Below are 27,682 nucleotides of genomic sequence, written 5' to 3'. Positions count from 1 at the left end.
GAGAGGCTAGCCACCAACCACCAGAATATCAGCCCTCCTTCCAAGTTCCTTACCTCTGAGTCTCAGTCTTCCGGTCTTTGAAATGGGAACAATACCTCCACTGCAGGGTTGGTGCAATGGTTCCGAGGGCCATTACATGGAGAGAGCCTGATACGTGGGAAGTGCACCGTGGACAGACGCTGTCCTTGTCACTTTGCACTGTTTATCCCTGGGTTAATTTCTTCTACACATCTTATAGCTTCTCTGATGCGATGCCTTAGTTTCATTAAGTCATTACATTTTACTTTCTACTGACTTCACTAAGTATTTGTTTTAGTACAAATTCAGCTGTTCGTTTTCTTAGTCAAAGTGTCCTCCTGCCTCCCTGATCACTAACACTGTGGATTCTCTGAAATCTTGCATTTCATAAGGAAGGTCTTTTAAAGTTTATTTATTTATTTTTGAGAGAGAGGGGGAGAAGGGAGAGAGAGAGAGTGCGTGGGTGGGACAGAGAGAGAGAGGGAGACACAGAATCCCAAGCAGGCCTCATATTGTCAGTGCAGAGCTCGATGCAGGGCTCGAACTTTCGAACTGTGAGATCAAGAGTCAGAAGCTTAACCAAGTGAGCCACCCAGGGGCCCCATGAGGAAGGTCTTTTAAAGCAGTTCAGGTTCTTGTAGGGTTTTCCCTAGTTACTTCCTCCTCTTCTTCCTCTCCTTCTCCTCCTCTTCTTCTCCCTTTATGTACACAGACTTTGGAATTAAGCAGACCTGGGTTCACATCCCAGCTCGACCACTTATTGGTTGCATGGTCAAGGTGGCCACTCTCCGCCTTGACCTTCCCTCCTCTTTCTTCCTTCCTCCATTGTGGGACTTTCTCTCTCTCTTTTTTTTTTTTTTTTTTTTTTTTTTTTTTTTTTTTTTTGCTGTCCTCACTTCCTTGGAATCTTCTCTAAACCTCAGTGAACAAACAATATGAAAAACTCCTTAAAATTTCCATCTCTGCTACTTCCAATTGGCCAAAAACACCCCTGGCCCAAAGGGGAGGAGAGAGCTTGTTAGTTTCTGAAGTGGAAAGAGAGGTCTTGTTAGGAAGCAGACCACAGTCCCCTTCTTCCTTTATGTTGGCAGTGGTGTTGGACCCGCGATGTTTGGAACGGACGAGAAAGTGATCCCGGGCTTGTAGTAGTGACTCTGCCCCTCCCCCTTCAAGAATGGACCCCATCTGGTCACCAGAATGTGTATCTCCTACTCTCCAGGGGCAGAGCTGAGAGAGGTGGCGGTCAGCTCGCAAGCTGCCCTCCTTTGCTTGAGCTGGCTCAGCATACACTTCCTAGAATCCGGATCCAGTCAATTTAAGGGGTTGGTTCTTCATTCTACCCCTTGAAGTTATTAGAGAATAGGGTGAATTATTAGAGAGATTCCTACTAGAACCTATACTGCGATTTGAGGTGCCCTTCCACTCAATCTGATAACTTTCTAGATGTTTGTGTTTAAGGATTTTGAACAACGGGGCAAAGGCAAGTGCTGAAATCCAAGGTTAGGCAAGCATGCTCCGAGGTGTGTGCTCAGTAAGCATGCAAGCCACTCCCCACTGCTTTATCCGTGGCAGACATTACTAATCGATCCCACCACTCATTCCTCCTGTTGTCACACATGGCCCCATAAACCCTGCCTTCACAGCGCTCCAAGTAGCCATCACTAACCTGAGAGTTGGTGCAACAGAGAAAAGCTTAGCCTGGGCTGTCAAAAAAGAAAGCTTTACCGGGCAGAAAGAGGCAGGCAGAGAAGACAGAGGCCACTCTAGGCTTAGCCAGTGTGAATGGCCATCCCCTGTTCAATAAATGTGTAACCCAGGAGGGCATTTTGTGGCCACAGGTGGCCTCCTTTGGAAAAGGATCCTTCCAGCTGCAAAGGGAGCTTTTTCTCTCCCTGCAAAGAGAGGGGGTGGACCACACTCCCTGAAGCCTGGAGAAGCAGTATGTGTAATTTGACTCCTGTTTCCCCGTGCTTAGCTCTTACATAAGCTTCTTTAGAAGCCTGGCTGTTTGGTGCAGCACTGTCACTGTGACTGACTAATGTTCGTAGACATCATGTCAGCTCTGTGTGTGCCCCATCCTTGGCACCTTCCCTCTGGCCCCTGCAGCCTCCCCCACACTTGACATTCTTATCCAAAAGTACGTGGGCCTCTCTGTGGGTTCAGGTTCGTGGGGAGAAACTCAGCATGAAAGACTGATGTGTGCATGGGTTTTCCTTCACCTGTTCGAGCTGTGGTTTCCTTTGAAGCTTTCTTGGAGCTGAGCCTGTGTGAGCTGCCTCACCATCACGGGCAGGATGAATCCAAAACATCGTCAATCAGTGTCTATTTGGAATAGTCCTTACAGACTATCTAGCCTGGTGGTTACCAAGTTCTGGGCTGCAAATGTGCATGATGGAGTACTTGCTCCTAACACAGATGATCTGCCTGCCGGGCCAGGATGGGGGCTCCCTGGGACTGTCCCACCCTACCAGCCCACATGGGTGGTGGGACCTTCTCTCTCAGCAGCCTCGTGAGTGGCCTTGGAGTCCCCGATGGTGGGGACCCCAGCATTGTGCCATGGCTGGGCTTAGTTCAGTTGTCAATGTGAGATGATTTTTCCTCATGCCAGGCTGATCCTGCTTCTTCATTTTGCTCGTCCATGATCCCAACCCTGTCCTCTAGAGACCTGGAAAATAGCTCATGGCTTTTGTTAAGGCCTGGTCTTTTCCTGCCAATATGGCCCAGCCAGTTCAGTTAGAGGTCCACTGGGCTATTATTATCCCCGGTGCTGGGTAAGACTCTTTTCCCAAGAAAGTTCAAGTTGTGCAATTTACTTGATCCCTCCTTGTTCTTGCTGAACTTGTGGGCTTTTGAATCCTGCCACCCTCCCTCGCCCTGGTTCCCCTCAAAGTCTTGCCCAATCGGGTCATGGTAAACGGGCTTCAAGAGACAGTGACAAGTCAGGGCCAAGCCCACGGCCGTCACTCAGAGGTCCGAATGAAGGAGCCCAGCTGGGAGAGGCAGACTTGAGGAGCAGGCCGTTGGGGACCCGAGTCCCCAGATTTAAAACCAGAATGTCTGTCTAGGATGACTGTGCTTGAAGTCTAGAAGGTACCTCCCAGCAGGGATAGGAGAGTGAGTCCATCACATCCCATGAGGATGGGGTTGAGGGTGACCAGGCTCATTTCTAACTCAGATAGTTGGAGCACCGAGGGTGCCGGAAGTCTCTTTGCTCATGGGTAAGGCATTTTTATACTGGGGCAGGGGAGCGGGGTGGGGGTGGGGTGGGGGGGTGGGGTGGCGATGCTGTTATTCAAAGATGCGTGTTGCGGAAGGGTGGGGGCGTACATCCTTTAGGAGAGAAAGTGGGTCCCAAGTGAGATCCAAGGAGGAGGGCAAGCCAGTGCTGTTTGTTTTGTTTCCCCCTTTCCCTCGTGCTCGACAGCACAGGAAGCGCGAGGAGAAAGCACGCACGGTCTTCCTCTAGGATCCTGCCAATATTGTGTGGAGGAGAATAGCCGAAGAACAAGGGAAAAAAAAAAAAATCTTCACATTTTAACGGCGTGAACTTTGAGACACCGTCTGACTCATGTTTTGAAGGCTCTTCAATTTGAATTCACCTGCCTCCGTGTTGTTTTTCTCAAGCGCTACTAGGCTCGGGTCCAAAGAGGGGTCAGCCAGGTTCTCCCCTGGGACTGAGGAGTCCCAAGGCCCGGGCCCCCTGCTCCCATCTTGGGGTGGGGGGCGGGGGGTGGGGCTGCTGATAGAACCTGATAGAACGTGGCTTTGGCCTTCCCCCTCTTCCTCGAGGCTGGCCTTCGGCGTGGGGCCCCAAGTTTAGGCCGCTGTATCGGGCAATGTGCCCCAGCAAAGAGGCCACTCATCTTGCTTCAGACAACAGTGCCTTCTGGAAGTCCAGAAGCCCCTAAGTTAAAGGACCCTCGTTTCCCTCTTCCTACTCCCAAGTATTGGTTCCTTCCAAAGGCTGGTTTACGGCTGCAACTGGGGTTCATGTTTCCACTTCAGGGGCAAGAGGAAAACAGAGCTCCTGACTGGGGGCAGTTTAGGTCACGTGCCTACCCCCAGCCAATCACACATGGCTGGGCTTTGGCCCTCGCTGACAGGTTCTGGCCAATCAGGGCCCAGCACAGAGTAACCCTGGGGAAACTACAAGGACCCCCAGCAAGCACACTGTGTCTTTCAAGGGACCCATGCCTTTCTTCCTTTTCTGGTTTCCCCAGAGACCCATCATTCCCCAAACGACACTCCTGTAACGGCCGTCTTCTTATTTTCAAGGAGGAAGGGGTTCTGTAGAGTGTCCTCCCCAGCCCCTCTTCCACCTTGCCTCCAAGCCCCAGCAAACTTCCTCACCCTTTTCCCTTCAAGGCTCAGCTTTCTGGAGTGCAGCCCCTGCTCCCGCAGGTGTATACCGACTCAGTTTCCCCCTTAGCAGACAGCAAGGGTTAGTAGAGGCACCAAGAGAAATCAAGTTCAGATTTTGTCAGACAGAAACCGGAGGCGGAATCGAGGCTCACCCCAGATGCCTGTCCTGCCCCGCTGAGGTCAAGTGGCTTGGCCTCAGACTTCCGGCTGCCCACCAGCAGCCTCTTTTGTTTCATCCACCCAGACCTCATACAGACACCTGTGGGAGAATTAAGTACCTGCCCTATTTCCCCCTGCTTCTGATTTCTCTCCTTATATCACACACACACTTCCTGGGTGATCTCACCCCAACCTGGCCTCTGCAGACCGCTTCCACACCTGCCTCGCCAGCCTGGCCACGCCGCTCATCACGCCACTGACTTTCGGCCACATGTGCCCAGCTCTCTGCAGGATGGCCCTTGTGGACGTTCCCACAAAACACTGGGCTTCATATATCTCCGTGGGGCTGGTGTTCCTACAAATGAGGGCCTCCTTGGGGATCCCCTTTAAGTGCTGATGATGCCGTTGGTCTCCCAGGTCCTGACGGTTTGGGCTGCGTCCCCATCACCATCCAGGGCTTCCTCTGAGAGTGCGGACAGGTGTGCCCAGGTCTCGGAGGGGGCCGGTCCACAGCTCATAGGAGCCGGGACTTCTGTGGGCTGCCCCAGCACCCAGGCAAGTGCCCTGCCTTGGGGGCCGCCCAGCTGCTGTGTTAGCAGCACGATGGCAATTCTTTAATTAGACCAAGCAGGGTTTTCTCGGACGGGGGTGGGAGGAGGTGTGTGGGTCTATTGGGGGAAACTGGGTCACCTGAAAACCAGCAGTCAAGAGGGAGCTGTCCTGGAGCTCCAGCTCCAGGGAACCTAGAGGGGTGAGGCAGGAGGGGCTGGCAGGGAGAGCAAAGTCAGAGGAAAATGTGCTCTGGCCCCTTTTATTGGCCCTTGGGAGGCACCGTCCTCACCTTGCTGCAGGGGGCTGGGCAATTGCCCTTAATTCTGTCCTCCCGAGCACACTGCCCTAGCCAGGGAGGACACTGCAGCGAGTGCCTTCTGTCTGCCTGGGGCCTGATGCCATCTATCCAGTGGCTAAGGACTGTGCCTGTCTTTGGCCCTGCTGTACCCCTAGCCATCAGCACAGTCCTGGCATGTGATAGATACCGATACCCAGGAAATATTTGTCAGATGAAATCATGAGTGCACATGAGTGCTTCCCTTATAAAATTGTCATTGGCCATCAATAGCCCGCTGGATATCCCAAACGCCCATCACTTACAATTTTTGCCAGCATTGAGTGCCATCATTATTTCATATTTTTGGCAGCCACCTTGCTAGTTTTCCACGGAAGTGGATTCATTTCAAAAGGAAATTTTATTTATTTTTTTTATCACCACCATAAATAAACAGTAACTGCGAAAACAAATCCACAGAAAACAAAACAATGTTTTCGTGTTCTATCCCCAATGCTGTGAGCCTGAGGCCCGCCTTCTCTTTGTTTACAAGGGAGATTGACAGGGTTATCATGATGTTTAAGGTCTATGAGCACCCCACGGACACTGTCTCCTGGAGAAAATCTGATGGATTAAAAAAGAGGCGAAGAAGAGAATTTTCTCTTTCTCTGAGTTCCCGTGATATTAAATCTTGTCCCATACTTTTGAAAATTTTCTTGGAGTGGATTCTCTTTCCACACTTAGGGAAACACTTGGCTAAGAAGATGGCTGGGAGTCCTTAGAAAAGGATTAAGTGCTTTAATTAACAGGATAAGTGATTGGTATGCTTCTTATCTTTAGTCTTGGCAGGCTTTGGTACCTCTCACTTAGTGGGTGATCAGTAAACACTCAATATTGCAAAAAGAAGTAAGTGTGTACAGAATGTGAGGGCCAAAAGCAATCTTGTGGAATACTCAGGCCGATCTGACCAAAGGGGAAACGGCGTTCTCCAGTGAGTGATGGAGAATCTGCCGCCTCCTGAGACCACAAGCCCCTCGCTGAATTGTTTGTTGGGCTGCTCTGAGGACAGGTGCACAGCACTGTGCCCCTGCGCCCTGTCCTGTTCTTCCCTGGGGAGATACGTAGACTCTCTTTTCTTTCTGGGTATTTGGAGACTGCTGTCTCATTCTGCCTAAGACGGGGCTTGCGAACTCAGATGACCACAGGAGCCGGCAAAGTGATGCCAATTAGCGAAGGAGGTCAGGTGGGGTATTGGGTGGGAGGGTAGTGTCCCTACCTGCGTGGGACAGTCCTCCTCCGCATCTGCGGGTTGTTGCCGTGTGAGCCCCATGTGGCCGGTGCTGAGATGGTCTAAGAAAACCTGAAGATCTGATTTTGGATGTTAAAGGTTCAAGTTGTAAACATTAGCAATACATTACAGCGTGATAAAACATGGTGTGGTCCAACACCCAAGCAGCAGCCAGCCAAATGCAACGTGGACCAGGGGGCTTCCCAGTGAAGTCTGGCCTCTCGCCACAAATTGCCCTCCCCCCCGCCCCGCCCCTTCTTCTTTTTGGGCTGAGCAGCCCATTCTCCTCAAGCTGTGACTGTGGGTGTTGGTCCCTAGAATTCCCTCCATGGTGGTCAGCCCCCCTGCATGCCTTTAAACACCTCCCAGCTTCCTCTCCGCCCATGTCTGTCCTTTTCATCTGGCAAACTACTCTTCCTCATCATTCCCTTTTTTTTTAAATGTTAATGTTTATTTATTTTTGAGAGAGAGAGAGAGTGTGTGTGAAAGGGAGAGGGGCAGAGAGAGAGGGAGACACAGATTCCGAAGCAGGCTCCAGGCTCCGAGCTGGCGGCACACAGACCGACGCGGGGCTCAAACTCATGAACCCCAAGATCATGACCTGAGCCAAAGTCGGATGCTTAACCGACTGAGCCACCCAGGTGCCCCTCCTCCTCCTCCTCCTCCTTCTTAATGGTTGTCCCCTGCTCTGGAGAGCCTTCCTCATAACCCCAGGCGGACTGGCTCTTCCATTTTCTAGCTAGGATGTGACGCTAGGTAAATTACTTAATCTCTCTGTGCCTCAATTTCCCTCTCTGTGAAACGGGGATGATGATAGTACCTACCTCATTAGATTGCCAGGAGGATTAAAAGATTTTGTAGATACACTGTAGACAGACAGAAGACAGACAGACTGGGGTTTCCTAGAAGGTAAAGCTAGTCCGTGTTCCATCTCTGAAGCAGGGCTTGTCACAGAGCAGGTATGCGTTCAGCGTTTGATCACTTGAGGAAGTGGGGAGAAGTGAATATGTGGTCCACCAGCTCTGGCCATCATGATGAGATGATGTGGTTGTGAATGCAGCGCTTCCGAACTCCCCACTTTTGAAAAAGGCAACCAAAATATCTATCTAAATGGCTAAAATACAACACAGCGACAGCACCAAATGCTGGTGGAGGAACCGGAATGCTCATACATTGCTGGCGGGAATGAACGATGGTACCGTCACTCTGGGAAACAGTTTGACAGTTTTGTTTTGTTTTCACATAGAACTAATCATGTCATTACCACATGGGCCAGCAGTTGTACTCTTGGGCATTTGCTCCAAAGAAGTAAAAACTTGTATTCGCACAAAGCTTGCACATGAATGTGATAGCCCCAAGCTGGAAAGAGCCCAGACATTCTTCGGTGAGTAAAGGGTTAACACACCGTGGTACATCCGCACAATGGAACCCTACTCATTTTCGAAGTGACAAAATTCTGGAGATGGGGACCAGGTTAGTGACTGCCAAGGGCGAGGACGGGAGTGCTTTGAGAGAAGGGAGGTTAGGGATCCTCGGGTGATGGAGCTGTTCGTACCTCGACCGTGGTGGTGGACACACAAACCTACACGTCGGATGATGTTGTGTAAAACTAAACACACACACACAAACGAGTTCATGTAAAACCAGGGATTTTTTTTTTTAAATTTTTTTAACCTTTATTTATTTTTGAGACAGAGGGAGACAGAGCATGAACAGGGAAGGGTCAGAGAGAGGGAGACACAGAATCTGAAACAGGCTCCTGGCTCTGAGCTGTCAGCACAGAGCCCGACGCGGGGCTCAAACTCACGGACTGCGAGATCCCAACCTGAGCCGAAGTCGGACCCTTAACCGACTGAGCCACCCAGGCACCCCCAGGGATTTTTTTTTAAGTTTATTTATTTATTTTGAGAGAGACAGAGAGAGCACAAACGGGGGAGGGGCAGAGAGAGAGTGGGAGAGAGAGAATCCCAAGCAGGCTCTGTGCTGTCAGCGTGCAGAACCTGACCCGGGGGTTGAACTCATGAAACCGTGAGCTCATGACCTGAGCAGATATCAAGAGTAGGACGGTTAACCGACTGAGGCACCCAGGCGCCCCAAACCTACTCTGAGTGGGTTGCTAGGTTGTGTCAATGTCAGGGTCCCTGGTTGTGATCTTGTCCTACAGTTTGGCAGGATGCTATCATAGGGATAAACTAGGTAAACGTTGCATATTATTTGCCACAACTGCATGTGCATCTACAACATCTCAAAATAAAAATTTTAATAAATTACTTTAAAAAGCATTGCATGGGCGCCGCCTGGGGGTCTCAGCCGTTAAGCATCTGACTTCCGCTCAGGTCGCGATCTCGATCTCGCAGTTGGTGAGTTCGAGCCCCACATCAGGTGAGCACGAGCCCCGTGTGGGGTGGGCTTGCGCCTCCCTTCTGGTGAGCTACAGCCCCGGTTCAGGTAAAAACACAAGCCCTAGGTGAGCCCCACTTCTCTCTCTCCACCCCCCCCCCCCCCGCTCCCCTCCCCTCATTCACTTGCATCTCTCTCTCTCTCAATAAAGAAATAAAGAAATAAAGCATTGCATGGTATTCAAAGCAAAACGAAACAAAAAGCAACCAAAGGCTGTAGGCCTGCTGTTTGTTTGTGTTTTTTGTTTTGTTTTTTTGCTGAGTCTTACCTTCAGCTTCTGTTTACATTTGAATCAAGTTTACTCGGACCCTTAGGGCTTTTGCCCTCCAGCCTGGCCAAGCCAGCCCCTTCCCCATTTGCTTGTCTGCCCTCCAGACTGGGAGCTGGGAGGGACCGGAAGAACAGCCTGGCCCAACCTGAGCTCCCAAGGGTCCAGGCTAAGGCTGAAGCCTGGTCTTTAGCGTCTGGAGGATGGACAGTCTGGGAGCAGAGCAGGGAACCCAGAAGACCAGTGATCACTTCCTGAAGCCCAAGGCTATCCTGACTCCTTGGGACCAGCAGGCATTAAGGCATTATGCAAATGCAGACCTGCGCCAGTCTCCAGTCTAATTACCCAACAGCCCACAATCATCCACCAGCCTTGCTGTGACTTCCCGGATGGGCTGCATTTACATGTCCCTGGTCTTCCTCCAAGCTGTTTCTGCTGTTAGTTGTATAACCCTTTTTGGTCAGCTCTCTTTATTCCTATCAGTTCTGGGAGGTGGCTACAACATTATAAAGGCGGGAAAACAGGCTTAAAGAGGTGCGAGTGATTGTGCCAAGACCCTTTCCCTGTGTGTGAGAACCCATAGGGTCTGTGCTGAATGAGGGACAGGGACCCGCTGGAATGAGATTGAAATTTTGTCGACTTCGTGTTGTCCAGGAATCTAGGAGAGCAAGAGGTGTGATTTGTTTATTTATTCTTTAAAAAAAATTTTCTTTAACGCTTATTTATTATTGAGAGACAGAGAGACAGAGCATGAGCAGGGGAGGGGCAGAGAGAGGAGGAGACACAGACTCCGAAGCAGGCTCCCAGCTGTCAGCGCAGAGCCCTACGCGGGGCTCGAACTCACAAACCGCAAGATCATGACCTGAGCCGAAGTCGGATGCTCAACCGACTGAGCCACCCAGGCGCCCCTATTGTTTATTTATTCTGAGAGAGAGAAAGAGAGAGAGAGAGAGAGCACAAGTGGGAGAAGGGCAGAGAGTGAGGGAGAGAGAGAATCTCAAGCAGGCTCCTAGCTGTTAGCATGGAGCCCATTGTGGGGCTCAAATTCACAAACTGTGAGATGGTGACCTGAGCTGAAACCAGGAGTCGAGGCATAACCGACTGGGCCACCTAGGCGACCCACAAAAGGCATGATTTAAAAGAAAAATTTAAGGTCATCCAAAGAAGAAAACTTGAACTAAGATGTTCTAGACTCCTGTAGGTAGGCAACTACCAAACTTGCCTAAAGGGGTCTTAGGACCCCTTTATGCTCTTAAAATTAAGGATCTCCAAGAGATTTTGTTTTTGTGGATTATATCTGTCAGTATTTACCATATTATAAATTAATACCGAGAAATGTAAAATATGGTATTAATTCCTTTAAAAATGACCAAAACCCTTTATGTGTTATAGCAGTATAACAAGCTCCTTATATGTTATAAGACTATAACAACCTTCTGTAAAATAACAATGCAACCCCAAAAAAGCAGTAATTATGCGGCGCGATGGAGTAATCATGCAGCTAAGGCTGCAAGGGTCACCATATTGCCAATAGATAAGTGTATCAAATCAACGCTTTGCGCCCTAGACTTCCGCAACGTTATAGGCCAATTATATCTCAATTTAAAAAAAGGAGTAAAATAGAAAAAGCAAGTGTTCTGAACACGGGGCGAGCGACACCCTCTGATCGGTGTTCTGAGCCTGACCGGCGTGTCCATCTGTGTCTCTCTCCCCGCACAGGCCCCACCATGAGGCCCCAGTCCCGCAGGAGCCCCCGCGCTCCGCTGGCACCCGGCGCACCGCGCTAGCGCCCCGCCGGGGAGTGGGGAGGCGCCAAGGCCATGGCCAGCCACGTGGACCTGTTGACGGAGCTGCAGCTGTTGGAGAAGGTGCCCACGCTGGAGCGGCTGCGCGCCGCCCAGAAGCGCCGGGCCCAGCAGCTGAAGAAGTGGGCGCAGTACGAGCAGGACTTGCAGCACCGGAAGCGCAAGCACGAGCGGAAGCGCAGCACGGGCGGCCGGCGGAAGAAGGTGTCCTTCGAAGCCAGCGTGGCTCTGCTGGAGGCCTCCCTGAGGAACGACGCCGAGGAAGGTAGGCCGCTCCGCCCTCGGCCCCGGGCGCCCCCCGGGGATGGCCTCCAGGGGCTGCGCGGCGGAGGGGTGCCGGCGGGGTCTGGCCCCCTCCCAGGTTTGGGCAGCCCCGCAGGTGCTAGCAAGGGCGCTTACTTCGCGGGGCCTGAATTATCGGAGACTTTTTTTTTTTTTTTTTTTCTAGCCTTTGGCTGATGAATTCCATGCTGATTTCCCTTCCCTCCGTGAATGTTTAGGACCCCCCCCCCCCCCCCCCCCCTTGCACATTTCTATTCCAAGTATGGTGAACAAATTGGATCTGGTCTTGCCCCTCCAAGAGCGCCATACTCGAGGATCTTGCATTTAAGGCCCTGTTGGGCGCCCCGCCACCGCCCAGGGCGCTCCGTGTGCGGTTGAGTTTTGTCTGGCCTTGGCTGCAGAGCCGGGCGGGTGTAGAGGTTAATAGCACAGGCCGGAAGTTAGACTGCCCTCACTTCTGAAGCTGGCTTTGTCTTTTAGACCCGGGGTGACTCTGGCAAGTAGGCGGCTCACTTCGGTTCCCTGTACCTTAGTTTGCCCCTCTGTAAAGTGGGGATAAATGCTAGTATCCGCTGCAAGGCCTTGCTGTGAGCATGAAATGAGGGAATACCCCCGAGTTCTTGGGCATGGATAGTCTCTCATTCTGTGTGAGGAGTTATTAGTATGTTTTATTTTATTATGTTATGACTATAGTTTATTTCATTATATTTATATAATGAATATGTGTATATATATAACGTTTGTCTAATGTACTATTTATATGTGTAATTATGTTTATACATAGAGTGTTCATAAAGTCTGGAAACGGACAAATATATACAATGTTGTCTAGGACATTTTCACTCGATAAAGCGAACAAATAAATGAGCACGAACACACATAGAACAAACAAATGAACACAAACACATATAGATACACTCATAGAATCCGTTTCCAGATTTTATGGATACCCTGTACTTGTTACATTTTACTTAATTATGGTATTACCTGTCCTCCATCCAGATATCACGATACCCTAAAGACGCGTGTAATGGGCACCCATGTTACAGATAGGGAAACTGAGACCCAGAGCCTTGACCGAGGTGGCAAAGCTGGGACCAGAAAGCTCAGGATGCCAGCTGTTGTCGCTGGTCTCATGGCCTCGTGGGTTTGTTTCCCGTTATATGAATGACTGGAGGATCCATGATTTGACCAAAGCTCTCTTCTCTGAACGTGCGCGGTCCTTGTGCAGCTGAGGTTTGCGTATGTGTCCTGTGCCCCCTCCAGTCCCCTCCTTCTGTACAGGAGTCCTTTCTGGCTGTCCCTGGAGAGGCCTAGCCATGCTTCCTGGGTCCCTCCGGCCTCCTGCCTCTGCACACCCTCAGACACGTGGTGCTAAAATAGTTGTTGAAAGAGGGACGGCACTTTCTGCACTAGAGGGTGTTGGGTTTTTCGCACATTGCTCCTCAGGTTCTAGCACCTTCTGAGAAGCACAGTTCTACTGCCCCGGCTATGGTGTTCTGGGAACTGAGCAGAAGCATTCCCGGAACCACTCAGCTGGAAACCTCGCAGCTGAGAGCCTGGGGTGAGCAGCCTGGGGGGGGGGGTGGGGTGGGGTGGGGAGAGAGAGACAGAGAGAGAGAGAGAGAGAGAGAGAGGGAGAGGCTTGAAATGTCAGGCTCAGGGGACCGGCCCTGCGAGGCTCCTTCCCACACGAGATTTGCTGGGTGACGCGGCAGACCCATCCCACTCAGTGGGCGACACATCAATGATGTCTGATTTTTGTCGTGGGTGGCGGTTCATCATCTCTTCTTTTGCCGCTCGTCTTTTCCTCCCTCTTTCCCTGACAAAGCCCCACTCCCCTCCCTGAAGGGGCTCTGTGAGCTGGCTGACAGCTCAGAACAGGGGCGCCTGCCCGGCCCCAGCGTGGGCCCCACACCCTCATAGGCGCCCACGTGCCGCTGAGAAGGAGCCCTGGGCTCGGGGCCAGGACCTCGAGCCCCCTTGGCCTTGCATGTGATCTTGAGTGGCTAGTTTCACCTCTCTGGGCCAGTTTCTGGGTCTGTAAAATGGAGTTTTGAACCTTGTCCTCAAGGGAGGGTGTGGCAAGAATTAGACAAGATGCTGAATGTGACAGCTGTCGGAAAAGTGACGCTGAACGCAGCCCCAGGGTGGTGGGCATTTTAACCCGCTTTTCCCCTCTGTGTGTGTGTGTGTGTGTGTGTGTGTGTGTGTGTTAACACACTTTTTAAAGAACCCAAATATCCATAAACACATTCTTCTTCTAAAACTCAACACAGAGGCATACACAGGGTCCCTCCCTCCACCCCTTCTTTCTTTCTGTTACTTTGATGTGCTTCCTTCCAGGCGTTTTTCTTATTTACCTGTGTGTTTGTAGACTTGGAGAACTCGAGAGGCTAGTTGGGGTTTTTTTGTTTGTTTTTTTTTTTAATGCTCCTATATTTTTGAGAGAAAGAGACAGAGCGCGAGTGGGGGAGGGGCAGGGAAAGAGGGAGACACAGAATCCGAAACAGGCTCCAGGCTCCAAGCCGTCAGCCCAGAGCCCGACGCGGGGCTCGAACTCATGAACCGTGTGATTGTGACCTGAGCCGAAGGCAGACGCATTACCGACTGAGCCACCCAGGCACCCCTGTTTTTGTTTTGTTTTTACCCAAGTGATGATACACTGGATATGTTACTCTGCAATTTGTTTTTCCACCCACGTTTTTCCAACGTGTCTTGGAGGTGTTTTCATGACGGTACCCTGGGATAATAGATCTGTATTATTCTTTTTAACTGCTGTGTAGTATTCCGTGGTTTGGATTCACCAGAATTAAAAAAAAAATTTTTTTTTAATGTTTATTTTTGAGAGAGAGAGAGAGAGAGTGGGGTTAGGGGCAGAGAGAGGGGGAGACACAGAATCCGAAGCAGGCTCCAGGCTCCGAGCCGTCAGCCCAGAGCCCGACGCGGGGCTCGAACTCCCGACCCGCGAGATCATGACTTGAGCCGAAGTCAGATGCTCAACCGACTGAGCCACTCAGGCGCCCCATCAGCAGAATTTTTGAACTGGTTCCTCATTGATAGGCATGGAGGCTTCCTCAGTAGTTTTGCTTTGGCCCAAGTGAACGTTCCATGCACACAGGCAGCTGTGTCTCAAGGACGGATGTGGGAAAATGGAAGAGCCGGAGGCAAGGACATGTGTATTCAGTTTGAATGAGCAAAGTGCTGGCCCCTGGGGCCAGCCGAGCGAGGGTGGACGGCCAGCGTACTGGGCGCTGTGGTGGGCCGTGGGGTGGGGTGAGCGGTCCCCCCGGGGTCCTCAGGTGGCTGGGTTTGGGCAGGGGCGTGAAGCTTCCATCAGGCAGCCGGCAGTCTGGCCGGGCTACGCTCAGCTCCCTGGCAGCATGACAGAGCCCGCTGCTCCCAGCTGGCTGCGATGGTTTCTATGTGCCGGTGGAGCTGGTGTTGGGGAGGCTGCAGGGGCGTCAGCTCGCGGCGGGATGGGAATGGGGGTGGCAGCTCCCCCGCTCCCTTCAGCTCACAGCAGTGGCTGAGTCAACCTTCTCCACCTGCCAGGGCAATGTGAGTCGACCCAGAGAAAGGCAGCGTTGGGGAGGGACTCTCTGTATTTCCTTCTCTGGCTCTGCATTGCCTTCAGGCTAACGTCCGGGCACCAGGGACCCTCCTTGGCCTCGGACCTGCCTGAATCCCACCCTCAGGCGCCCTCTGCCCAGCATTGCCCCATCCTCCAGCCATCTCCCATTCTTCCCATACGCCCTGCGTTCTCTTACCTCCCCGCCTTTGTATATGCAGACCCCTCTGTCTGGAACACTCTTTCCCCTGACTCCTGTAACCCTAGGGGTTGGGTCTTGAGTCTTGGGGAGCTGTCTGTGAGCCTTCTCTGCACCCCACTGCACCGCCAGTGAGAGCAGTAACTGAATAGACAAGCTGGCGTTTACTGAGAGGCTGTGCAGTGTCGTGGCCAGGAGCAGGCACTCCAGAGCCATTTCTGCAGGATTCAGATCCCACCTCTGCTGTGTCCCAGCTGTGCAACCGTGGGAAGGTTACTAAACTTCTTGGGGCCTCAGTTTCCCCGTCTGTGAAAATGAAGATGATATAATACACCTGCCTCAGGAAGTTGTCCTGGCGCTGGGGAGCCGGGGTGGCTCAGTTGGTTAAGCGTCCGACTTCGGCTCAGGCCATGATCTTACGGTTCCTGGATTTGAGCCCCGCGTCGGGCTCTGTGCTGGCCGCTCAGAGCCTGGAGCCTGCTTCGGATTCTGTGTCTCCCTCTCTCTTTGCCTCTCTCCTGCTTGCCCTCTGTCTCTCAAAAATAAATAAAAACGTTAAAAAAAAAAAGAAAAAAAAAGTTGTCCTGGGGTTAAATCGACTTTACAGATGTTGGAGTGGCATGCTAAGGAGTAGATGAGTGCTATAAATTGTTGCAATTCTGCATTATGCGTGGTCTCCACTTACATAATCCGTTACTAGTATATACACCGATTGTCATCATTACTATTATTTATCGAGTGCTTTACTTTGTATCAGACGTCATCTCAGTTCATCCTCACAACAACCCTCTGAGGTAGAGAGTCAAACCCCATTTTTTAAAAACAGCTCTATTGAGTTTTAATTTACATATCGCAGAATGTGCCCATTTTAAGGGTGCGATTCGATGATTTTCAGGACATTTACAGAGTTGTGCGCCCATCGCCACAACCCGAGTTTTGAACATTCCGTCACCCCAAAAAGACACTTTGTGCCCACTTGTAGTCACTCCTGTCCCCAGCCCTAGGCAACCACTAGTCTGTTTTCTGCCTCTGTATCTTTGCCTTTTCTGGAATGTTCCACGTACAGGGACTCAGCTAATATGTGATCTTTTGCGATTGGCTTGTTTCATTTAGAGTAATGTTTTCAGGGTGCGTTCAGGTTGTGGCATGTATCAGGACTTTCTTCCTTTTATCGCCCTTTAGTATTCCATCGTATGGATATGCCGCATTTTGTTTCTCCATTCACCGGTTGAGGAACATTTGGATTGCTTCCACCTTGAGTTATGATGAATAATGCTGCTAAGAACAGTTGTGTGCAAGTCTTTGTGCGGATGTATGTTTTTATTTCTCTTGGGTGGTTACCTGGGAATGGAATTGCTGGGTCACATGGCAAATTTCTGTTTAGGAAACCGCTAACCTGTTTTCCAAAATGGCTGTAACCATTTTGCGTTCTCCAACTTCAGTTTGGCTATGTCACTTGCCAAAGATCTCTTAAGTTTTTAGTGTCAGACCTGGAACTTGAACCCAGATCTGGTGTCTCCGAAGTCCGTGCTTTTTGGCATCTCCTGCTTTGGATTTTCCTGAGAAAACGAGAGAGCCACTCACCTGTGGTTCGGATCTGTCTCTCCCGGGGCCTTAAGGCCCTGCTGCTTCTGCTGGCCTCTTGGGCCCCTTGGATCGGAGGGGTCCCCGGATAAGCTCTTCATCCCTAGCTGTCACCTTTTCCATGGCCACATGAGCGAGCCTCTGTTGAAACCACCGAACATTTGTTAAGTTGTCAGGGCTTCTGTTCTCTCAGAATGTGCAGGATTTTCTTTATGGAAACTCTGTTCACATTCCCAAAAAAAGTTTGAGTGGTTCTTCTATAGCCTAATTTTAACTCTTCAACTGTTATTCATTCTCACGGTAAAGGTTTTCAAACTTTTTTTTTTTTTTTTTTCAAGCAGTGGAAACTTTTATGTGAAATTATGCAGAAACTCAATGTGTAACATGCGCGAAAGAGCCAGTCTGGCTGAGGTTGTTGGGGGGGGCAGGTGTTGTGGCTACTGGACCCTCAACCACCATTTGCCCTTCGGACCTCTCCCCGGCACGCAGGTGCACCGACAGACATCTGGGCTCCGCATGTTGTGCTTAAACGGTCGACTCATCCAAAGGAAATACAGGTCTGACTTTCACTTTTGATGATTTTCAAAAGGGAAGTTTCTCTTCTCTTAATTTTAAAAATCAGTCATCCTTGTAGGAAATTGTTAAAGTACAGAAAAAAAAAAAAAACCCATTAAGGCAGTAAAATCAAGATACCCCAAACAGCAACAACTATCAGTAACATTTTGGTATTTTCCTATTACTCAGGGTCCTGATAGGAAAGAAATGGTGCCCTGACATGAGGTAGTTTGAGAAAAGTTTAATAAAGGGGCAGTGGCCAAAAAGCTTAGGGCAATAGTTCTCAACCTTTTTGGTCTCAGGGCCCCTTTATATTATTAAAAACTGAGAAGTCTTAAGAGCTTTTGTTTACCTGGGTTCTGTATTGATATTTACCACTAGAAATGAAAGCTGAGTAATTAAAATAAACATGTGCTCATTAAACCATAAACACCAAGTTATCTGTTGTTATCTAGACACTAGTTATCTAGTTATCTATTGCTACATAGTACGGGAGCTCAAAATTTAGCAGCTTAAAACAATAAACACTTACTGTCTCACACAATTTCTGTGGATCAAGAATCTGGGGCCAACCGAGCTTGGGTGGTTCTAGCTTAAGGTCTCTCATAAGGTTGCAGACGCCCCAAGGCCTAATGGAGCTGGAATAGCTGTGTCCAAGATGGCACACTCGCATGGCTCTTGGCAGGAGGCCTCCGATTCTTGCCATATAGCCCTCTTCACAGGGCTGCTTGAGTGTCTTCGGAACATGGCGGCTGGCCTTCTTCAGAGTGAGTGATCCAAGAGAGCGAGGGGGAAACCACAATGCCTTTTATGATCTAGACTTTTAAGTCACATATCATCCCTTCTGCCATATTGTGTTCATTAGAGATGAGTCACTAAATCGTTCAAAGGTAGGGGGATTAGGCTTCACCTCTTGAAGGGAGGAGAAATGGTGGGCAGGTTCCAAAACTACCACACATGTTAACGTAAATGTTTTTATGAAAAATACTGATATTTCTCAAAACAAAAAACATAGAGTAGCCTTGTTTTATACTTTTGCAAATCTTTGTAAGGTCTGGCTTAAAAGAACGTGGCTGGATTTTTTTTTTAATCTGCTTTTGCTTCTCTCTGTTGTGATATATTATTTTGGTTAAAGTAAATGGACAAAATCTTACTTCACACAGATATGTTGGAAAATAGAGGAAATATTTTAATTGCCTTTTCAGATAATTGTGGATATTCTTTAATACTCAACTAAACTCAACAGGTGGTAGTTTTTTCTTATTTTATTTTATTTTATTTTTTATTTTTTAGTTTATTTTTATTTGAGAGAAGGATAGAGAGCAAGCAGGAGAGGGACAGAGAGGGAGACAGAATCCCAAGCAGGCTCTGCACTGCCAGCACAGAGCCCGATGTGGGGCTCGAACTCACGAATTGTGAGATCATGACCTGAGCTGAGGTCGAGTCAGACGCGTAACTGACTGAGCCACCCAGGCGTCCCAACAGGTGATCATTTCTTGATGATTAATCTCAATGTGGAATCTGAAACCATAGGAAGTTTTAGCTTTTCTTAACTTTGTTATGTTAAAATCCATTGGTGGCTTTGCATTTTGAATGGCTCTTTTATCCATACCTATTTTTTTTTAATGTAATGTATTATCTGTTAGAAAATATTAGCTCATTTCTTGGGGGATATTACACCAAAAGTACAAGCAACAAAAGGAAAAAGTAAGCAGGTGGGCCTATATCAAACCCAAAAGCTTATCCACAGCAAAAGAAACAGTCAACAAAAGAAGAAGCAAATGGGAGAATGGGAGAAAGTGTTTGCAAACTATGTATTAGATAGGGGGTTAATATCCAACATATATAAGGAACTCCTACAACTCAATAGCAGAAGGCCCAAATGATCCAATTAAAAAATGGACAGAGGACCTGAATAGACATTTTCCCAAAGAAGACATGTAGACGGCCAACAGACACATAAGATGCTCAACATCACTCCTCATTAGGCAGATGAAGATCAAAGCCACAATGAGGTGTCACTTCATTTAAGACACAGAAGAACTGTAATGACTTTGTGCCCATAGTAATAGTAAGGTAGATGGAGCAAAGAACCAAACCAAGAGAAAGCCCTGGGACACCTCAGATGCTATGTGCTGAGCCAAGAAGAGAAGGAAGGGGACCAGTAGTCATCTGCCAGGTGGAAGAAAGACAACTAGGGTGGTGTGGCATCTCAGAAGCCTAGGGAGGGAGGCATTTTTATTTTATTTTATTTTATTTTATTTTATTTTATTTTATTTTTATTTTTTATTTTTATTTTTATTTTTTTTTTGAGGGAGGCATTTTTAGAAGGTCTGTCGTTTGACTCAGATGTTGCTTAGAGGTCGACAGTTTTTTATTGTCTTAATACGGTCTTTGCAAAGGAGATTTTTAATGACGCCCTCAATCTCCCTCGTCTGAATGTACCAAAATGTATGTAACCACTCCCTATGATTGGATTTTCAGGTTGTTTCCAATTTTTGCTACTATAAATGATGCCATAGTGATTATCATTGTTTATCATTGTATGAAAGTATCTGGTCACGACTTTGGTTATTTACTTTGGGTAGATTTGAGGTTCATAGATTTGCGATATAAACATATGCAAGGCTTTGGTATAAATTGCTTATTTGGTTAATTTGCACCTCCCTCAGCCTGTGTCCAGCCTTGCCTCCCCTCTGCCTTGCTCATCGACACTGCTGGATGAACAGAAAGGTGACAGATTCAATATAGAGAAAATAGTCCTGTTGTCTTAATTCATATATAACTAAGAAGTTTAATGTTTATTTTTAGAGTGAGAGAGAGAGAGCACGAGCAGGGGAGGGGCAGAGAGAGAGACACACACACACAGAATCTGAAACAGGCTCCAGACTTTGAGCTATCGGCACAGAGTCTGATGTGGGGCTCGAACTCACGAACCCTGAGATCATGACCTGAGCCAAAGTCAGATGGTTAACCGACTGAGCCGCCCAGGCGCCCCGAGAAGTTTAAGGTTGAATACCTATTCATAGGCTTACTGGGCATTCATTTTTTTATTTCTCCGAGTTGTCTATTTTTTTGTGTCTCCATTTGTTCTACTAGCTTGTTTCTTTTTCTTAATTGATTTCAACGACGGGGTAATGTTTGTGGGTGACAGAGGAGAGAAAGGGAGGAGAGACAGCATGAAAATGGTGGGGAGGATGTCAACCCTGTGCTGTCATGTATGATGCACATACTTTCTCAGAGAGAGAGAGAGAGAGAGAGAGTGTGTGTGTGTGTGTGTGTTTGCTTTAACATTTTGTGTATAGATCGTTTTTATGTAGTTAAATCTAATGATATTGGCTTCTTTTCTTCATTATTTTGTTCTTTGCTTTTATCCCTTTAAAGCAGGGGTGACAAAACTATGGCTTGAATGCCACCGTCTGTTTTTGTAAATAAAATGTTATTGGAACACGGCCACACCCAGGCATTTACATATTGTCTATGGCTGCTTTCACACGACAATGACAGTGTTAGGTGATGGCAACAGAGACCATGGGACCTGTAAAGATGAAAATATACCCTTTACAGAAAAACGTTTGCTGACTCTTGCTGTAAAGCGTTTCTTCATCCAGTGTTGTATATTAACCTACATGCTCTTCTAGATTTTCGTGGCCTTTTGTAAATAAATTAAACACTTAATTCTTTTGGGACTCGTTACAGCGCAAAGTGGTAAATGAAAATCTGTCTATATCCATTGTGTTTCCAAGGCATTATCAATTGTCCAGCTTCCTTCCCTTGCCGGGGAGCATGTGATGCCACGCTCGTACTCTGAGCCTCGTCGGTGAAGAGAAGGGTGACTTTCCAAGCTGTTTATTGTGTTCCAGCAATCTGATTCTGTGCCAGTTACACAATGTTTTGATCCTAGCTTTCTAGTGTGGCTTCATATACGAGAGAACAGGTCCTTCCTCAAATTGCTCCTTTTTTGCAAAATGTTCTCGGTTATTTTCAGTCGTACACGTCACATTTAAGAACTTTCGGTCAAGCTTTCCCACTAGAGCTCAAAAATAGATTCCTCCAACATTGATTAATATTGTAGATCGGTAGAGAGTTCCGGTTTCACGAGATGCAGAGAATTCTGGAGATCGATGGCGGTAATGGTTGTACGACATTGTGAATATATTTAATACCACGGAACTGGACACTTGAAAATGATGAAGCTGGTAGATTTTGTGTGTATTTTACCACAATTAAACAAATGAAAAACATTAAAAAGCAACCCCCCCCCCAAATTTAGCCAGGGACTGGAGGGAGGGGAGAAGGGGGAAGTCATTGTCTAACGGGTCCAGAGCTTCGGTTGGGGAGATGGAAAAAGTCATAAGGATGGATGGTGGTTTCGGGTGCACGGTAATGTGAATGTGATTAATGTCACTGAACCATACACTAAAAAGTGGCTGATATGGTGAGTTGTATCTTCTGTATATTTTACCACAATTGAAAAAAATTCATTTGGGCCAAACTGATTCCCTTGTCATGAGTTTTGTCTAAGCAGGCCAATGGCACCTGTCTCTACTGGGCAAGTATTCTTTTTTTTTTTTTTTTAATGTTTTTTTTGATGTTTATTTTTGACAGAGGAAAACAGAGCATGACTGGGAGAGGGGCAGAGAGGGAGACACAGAATCGGAAGCAGGCTCCAGGTTCTGAGCTGTCAGCACAGAGCCCGACGCGGGGCTTGAACTCAAGAGCCGTGAGGTCGTGATCTGAGCTAAAGCCAGACGCTTAACCGAATGAGCTGCCCAGGCGCCCCTGGGCAAGTATTCTTTTATGCCCTTTAGGAAAGCTACAGATATTTTTTTTTTCTGTTACCATATAAGTCCTGTTTATTTCTTGAAAGGATGGCTTTAAGTTTTTATGTATTAATTTTGTGGAAAGCCATTTTACGTCTTATTTTTTTCAGTCGGTGCTTTTAGGGCTTTCGTGTAGAAAATAACCTTATTTGCAGATGATAAGGTTATCTGTTCATTCTGGTGTTTCACTGAGGCTGTCATGCCTATAACCTCTGCTCCCACCTCTTCTCTCTAGGCTAACAACCCCCGGTCCTTTTACGGATTTTTATAAGATGTGACTTTGAGATTTGTGAACATGCTCTCCTTTGTCTATAGCTTTCCCGAGTCTGATCTGGCTCACCCTCAGGTGAATGGAACTGTCAGTTTCCTCATTCTGGTTGAGTGTGTCTATTCGTATGGCCCAAATTTCCATTGGCTTTTTGGCCAGCTGTCAACTCATATGGTGTTTACAAGAAACTAAAACCCTCAAGTGGGTGTCCCATTAGTGAAGTTACATCTTCCCCATCCTGTTGTTATGCAAGTGATTTTATTTTTGTCTTTAAAAAATGTTTATTTCATTTATTTTGAGACAGAGAGCATAAGCGGGGGGAGAGGCGTAGAGAGAGAGGAGAGGGAGAGAGAATCCCAAGCAGCCTCCACACCTCAGCACAGAGCCCAAGGAGGGACTCCGTCCCATGAACTGCAAGATCATGGTCTGAGCCGAAATCAAGGGCCACTTAACCAACTGAGCTAACACTGAGTGCTTTTTTAAAAAAACTATCTGTCGAAGTATATTTTTCGTACAGAAAATGACAAAATTGGTTCCATTTTCATAAGTTGTGTGTGCCTATGTAACTCGTCCTCACTCTGAGCAATGGGACGTCGCTGGCACTCTAGAAGCCTTGTAGGACACACAGGTGATTTTCAACACTGAAGTCGAGACTCTAAATTTATCCTGTTGAATTTTGAGCCCATTATCCACCTGCTCAAAAATTTGGACTTTGAATGATATAGTAAGACTTCTGTGCTACCAGTGACAGGAAATCCAACTCAAACTAATTTAAGCCTATGTGGCTACAGGGGGCCACCAAAAAGTGTCTCTGAATAATAGATCACTGTCAGCAGCTCAGAGTGTGTATTTTGTCTTTATGGTAACCTCCTTAGGAATAATTTCTCTTTCCAACAGTCTCCCAGGTTCACCAAGTCCCAGAATTGAATCTCATTGGCCAAGATGCCTACCTCGGAGCCAATCACAGGGGCTAGCGCGCGGATACAATGCTGTGATTGGTCTGATCTAAGTCACGTGCCCACCCCTGAAGTCAGTTCCTCCCAAAACACATGGCCTGACATTTGGAGATACGTTATACCTGCCCCAGGGAAAATTGGGATGCTGTTGCCAGCAGGAGGGAGGATGGATGATGGGCAGGCCATAATTAAGTATGTCCACCTTAGATGAAATATTCACCGGCACTTTCTATTCCGTGCCATTCACAAACACAATGAAATCAGCATTTGCCTTCTACCCCAGAGTTAGTTGTTCAGTAGAACTTTTTCTGATGATGAAAATGCGCTGTTACGGTAGCTGCTGGTCACATGTGGCTCTTGAGCACTTAAAATGGGACTAGGAGCCTGAGGAAGGGAAGTTTTAATTTTATTTAATTTAAAATCATCTTAGGAGTCCCCTGTGGCTAGGCTACAGGTTACTGTATCAGACAACACAGTCCTGGACCCCATCTAAATCCTTGATAAGAATGGTAAGCAGGCTACAGCCAAGGAGAGCCTGGGACGCAACCAAAGACCCTGCTCCTTACTCATGTATCTGAGCCAATCATTACCCATCAGGGATAGTTGTTTATCTGAAATGAATTTAACTATACTGTTTTGTAGTTGGTATGTGGGAACAATAGCAGGAGTCTCTACTATAAAAAAAAAAGAGAGAGAGAGAGAGAGACTTCTTGTCCTATATAAACTTGGAAGAAATTTTCCTCGGAGGATTGAATTATAACAAAACATGCAATGGATCAGGGTAGAATTTCACGCACAGACATTCATGGAACACAGTCTGGACATCTCCAGACTGGCAACAGTGGTTCAGTAGTGAACAGGAGGCTGGGTCAGGCCATAATGGAGCTCAGAGTCTAGCAAAGTCAGTATTTGAAGAGTGGATTGTGTTAGAGAGCCTTGTGAAGAACAGATGCCTAGATAGAGGAGGCTAGGAGATCACCGATGAGCAAGGCCATCTAAATACTGTCCAGGGGTCGGGACAATGTGACCAACAACTTTCGAAGGTCACCGCCCCTGGGGAAGGCATTGTGATTATGAAAAAGGAAACTTCAACCCGTCTGGACACAATGCCGTTAAACGTGATGATCATGTACTTCCTTGCGGCCCTCTGATTATACCTTGGCTTCGCAGCCAGGTCTGCCTACAGGCGCAGAATGAGTTGACCATGCGTCAGTGAATTTCTGGAGTGCGAGACAATTCCTATCCTCAAGGGAGACTGTATTGTGGTTTTATTCAGCAGCCTCCTCTACTCAGATGGTAGGAGGCCACTCTTGGGCGAAGAAACCACTTGTGGTAGGCTGGTACATGTGGTCAGTCACCAAGATGAGGCCAGCCCTGGGGCGCTCAGCCAACTGGCACTCTCCTGGAACCTCCTCAGACCCCAAACACTGTGACACCCGATGAGTATTTCCCCTGGATATTGATAAGGAGCTACGTGAGAGGCCGTCCGCTGCTTGCTGGAGACTAGACGCACCCTCTCTTTAACATTTCTCAGTCCAAACTGACCCTGTTGAGAAGACAGAGGAGATATTTGGGGCATGGTTTATTCTTGTCTGGCTTCTCGGAACCACTGTTGCCTTCACAATGGAGTGAGAAAACGGTCAGTATTTCTGCCAGAGGAACTCAGGGGCTCTTTAAATGAGCAAATCCTAAGCCTTTCTACAACTTTCACCAGAGCCAAAGTCATTCAGTAACCATGTGGAGGAAGGCTGGGGTTTAGCAAATAGAAGAAGGTTCTAGAATCTGCTCCAAGTATTGCATCGTCCTAGTACATCTGTCCCGTGTTTGTGCCAGCAAGCAGAGCTGATCCCACCGCCCCGTCCTCTGCCCGTCCCGTTTGGTGGAGACAGTTGTGTCCAGGGCAGAGGTGAAATCTAAATGAAGAGGTAGGAAAGTTGCTACCTCGGGGAGAGGGAGGTGCTACCTCCATCACCTACACGCGGAAAGCTACGTGAAGCCCAGTCTTGATGGAGGAGCCAGTGTTCCCGGTCCTTCAAGAGAAACCCGAGGACACAGGCTTTTTGGCTTAAGGATCCCCATTTCCCGGGGATCACAGAGGTAGTCATGGCAGCTCTCCAGGTGAGTCATCAGCAAGAACTCTGCCGTCTCGGCTGCCTGTTGTTACGTAACAAACCACCCTGAAACACTCAGTGGCTTGAAACAACTTCTCAACGATCCTTTGGATTGACTGGGCATTTCTGCCGCTCTTACCTGGGCTCCGTATGAGGTTGCAGCTGTTGGCTGGGTCGGCCAGTGTCTGGGCGCAGCTGGGATGGCTGGGATTCTCTCTCCCTGTGGTCTTTATGCCGGGCTTCCCGCAGGACTCCAAGAAGGCAAGCTCCTGTGCACAAGCATGTGTCTGGCCTTTGCCTGCATCATGTTTGCTGATGTCTCATTGGCCAAAGTAAGTCACATGGCCAAGCTCAGAGTCCGTGTGGGAGGAGTCTGTACATGTGCATAGGTACTGAAAGGCGTGATTCATTGGGGCTGTGATTGTTACAATCGACCACACACTCTAGACTTTGCTTTGCTCTACACCAGAATCCCAGCAACCCCGTGTGATAACCCTGGGCATATTGTTTTGGTCAAATGCTGTGATTGGTTGTTGATATATTGCAATGTCCGGGATGTACCAGGTGAACCAAACACTGTTCCATCTTGGACCCTGGGTTGAGGATGCCAAGTATGTGATATGCATTGACTCTAAAACCATGTGGCAGTCAGGATTCAGCACTGGCGAATGGTTCTCGTGTTTATTTAATTTTATTGCTTATTAACTACATAGCCATGACAATGATTTATGTGATTTCATAATATTATGTTGAACCCTCAGTAATTGGGGTTAAAGTCTGGATCAATGCTGAAACAGAAGCAGGAACAGAAAAATAATCATCAGCCAGATGGAACGAATTATTAGTTCACAAACGCAGCGTGCCCGAGAGATAGAATCTTTAAAAACATGGATGGCGTAGGGAAAATGAATCGGAGGGGGCTTTCGGTGGAAAGGTGGGGAAGCCTTGCAGAGATGGTAATAGGCCTTGGGAGTTATCACGGAGTCAGACAAAACTAAGTTTTAATCTCTATTTTGTGGCCTCGGGTGAATGCCTTGATCTCTTTGCGCTTGGATTCCTCATCTGTGAAGTAGAGACAATAGTGACTGTAGAGAGAATCTGTGAAGGAGAGAGAATAGTAGAGACTAGAGATGCAGTCTGGACAGCACATACAGCCACTTAGCTATTGCTGTCATCTGCCGTTAGCCTTGGTTATCATGGGCCAGAGGCAAGGTTAACATCTCTTCTGTTTTCTTTCGGATCCTTCTTCCGCTCACCCCTACTGCCATAACGACTCCGTTGCCCCTGTCTGCACTTACTCAGTGCCAGCCTCCCATTAGTCATTCATATAAGAGTATTCCGATTGTAGTCATTTACACTTTAGTGTGAAAATTAAGCCGTTTTACAGCAATTCTTGTCCCAAGCCAGTGGGAAATGAAAGGTTTGGGCCACCCCACATGATGTAACACTTAAAGGATGCTTACATCAGGGGGTCCTTTCGGACTCCCTAGAGTGGAAGGGGCTGCCCCCTGGAGAGCTTCTGTCAGACTGTCGACTGAGACTGTAGAGCCCAAGGTGCCTAGAATCTCCTGGTTTCTGTGTGTCCCCTCGTAAGGCGGCCGCAGATACCTGTGTTGCTCAGCCTGAGCCATTTGAATGTTCAAAACCCGGCTGTAATTATAAAACCTCTTTGGAGGGACCCTAATTAGCTTCTATAAACGGCTTTCTCTGACCTTTTGAAGTTAATATGATCCCTTCCCTTGTCATTAAGAAAAAAAATACCCTAGATTATTTCGCAAAACTTCTCCCAAGTTCCTTGGCCCCTAACGTTTTGTCAAAGAGACATGGCGGCCAACCTTCCTGTGGATGGGCAAGGTTTCTACACAGTCATTCCTTCCGGCTCATGACTTTCTTCTTCCTTTGCTGCCCACGGATGCTGAAAATAACTTGTTTTCTGGCAAGTTTGGGATGAGATTCCTTATGATTTAATCAGATCCATAATGAAGCTCTCCTGGATTTTAGGAGAGAGCATCTCAACCTGCAGGGAGGGTATGAGCAGGGCTCTGGTGAGGTGGGGGGGAGCCTCTGGGCTTGCCGTCACATCTGGAACCAGGAGATCTGCTACAGGGCCGTGCTACCCAAGCTGCCAGGGTCCCTCCCCCCTCGCTGGGACTCCTGGCTCTGCCTGGCAGCGTTCCATGCCCTGCACCATGTGGGCTTTGCCTTCC

At 48.2% G+C, this 27,682-nt stretch overlaps 1 protein-coding gene across 2 annotated transcripts in view; it reads left to right on the top strand.

The window, feature by feature from the left end:
- The window catches only part of PPP1R16B (protein phosphatase 1 regulatory subunit 16B), a 99,474-nt gene that overhangs the window by 16,206 nt on the left and 55,586 nt on the right, over positions 1-27,682 (top strand). Inside the window, exon 2 of one of the 2 annotated variants that reach the window (XM_042930977.1) lies at positions 11,041-11,391. In XM_042930977.1, coding sequence (XP_042786911.1) covers positions 11,142-11,391 — 250 coding nt within the window. In that variant the 5' untranslated portion in view covers positions 11,041-11,141. Of the gene's footprint in view, positions 1-11,040; positions 11,392-25,521; positions 25,808-27,682 lie in introns of those variants that run through there. The other variant, XM_042930978.1, reaches the window with a different exon arrangement.

The sequence above is a fragment of the Panthera leo genome, chromosome A3 (assembly GCF_018350215.1).
Source record: "Panthera leo isolate Ple1 chromosome A3, P.leo_Ple1_pat1.1, whole genome shotgun sequence".
NCBI lineage: Eukaryota > Metazoa > Chordata > Mammalia > Carnivora > Felidae > Panthera > Panthera leo.
Note: the sequence above shows the minus strand (reverse complement) of the source record. Positions and strands in the feature narration are given on the sequence as shown.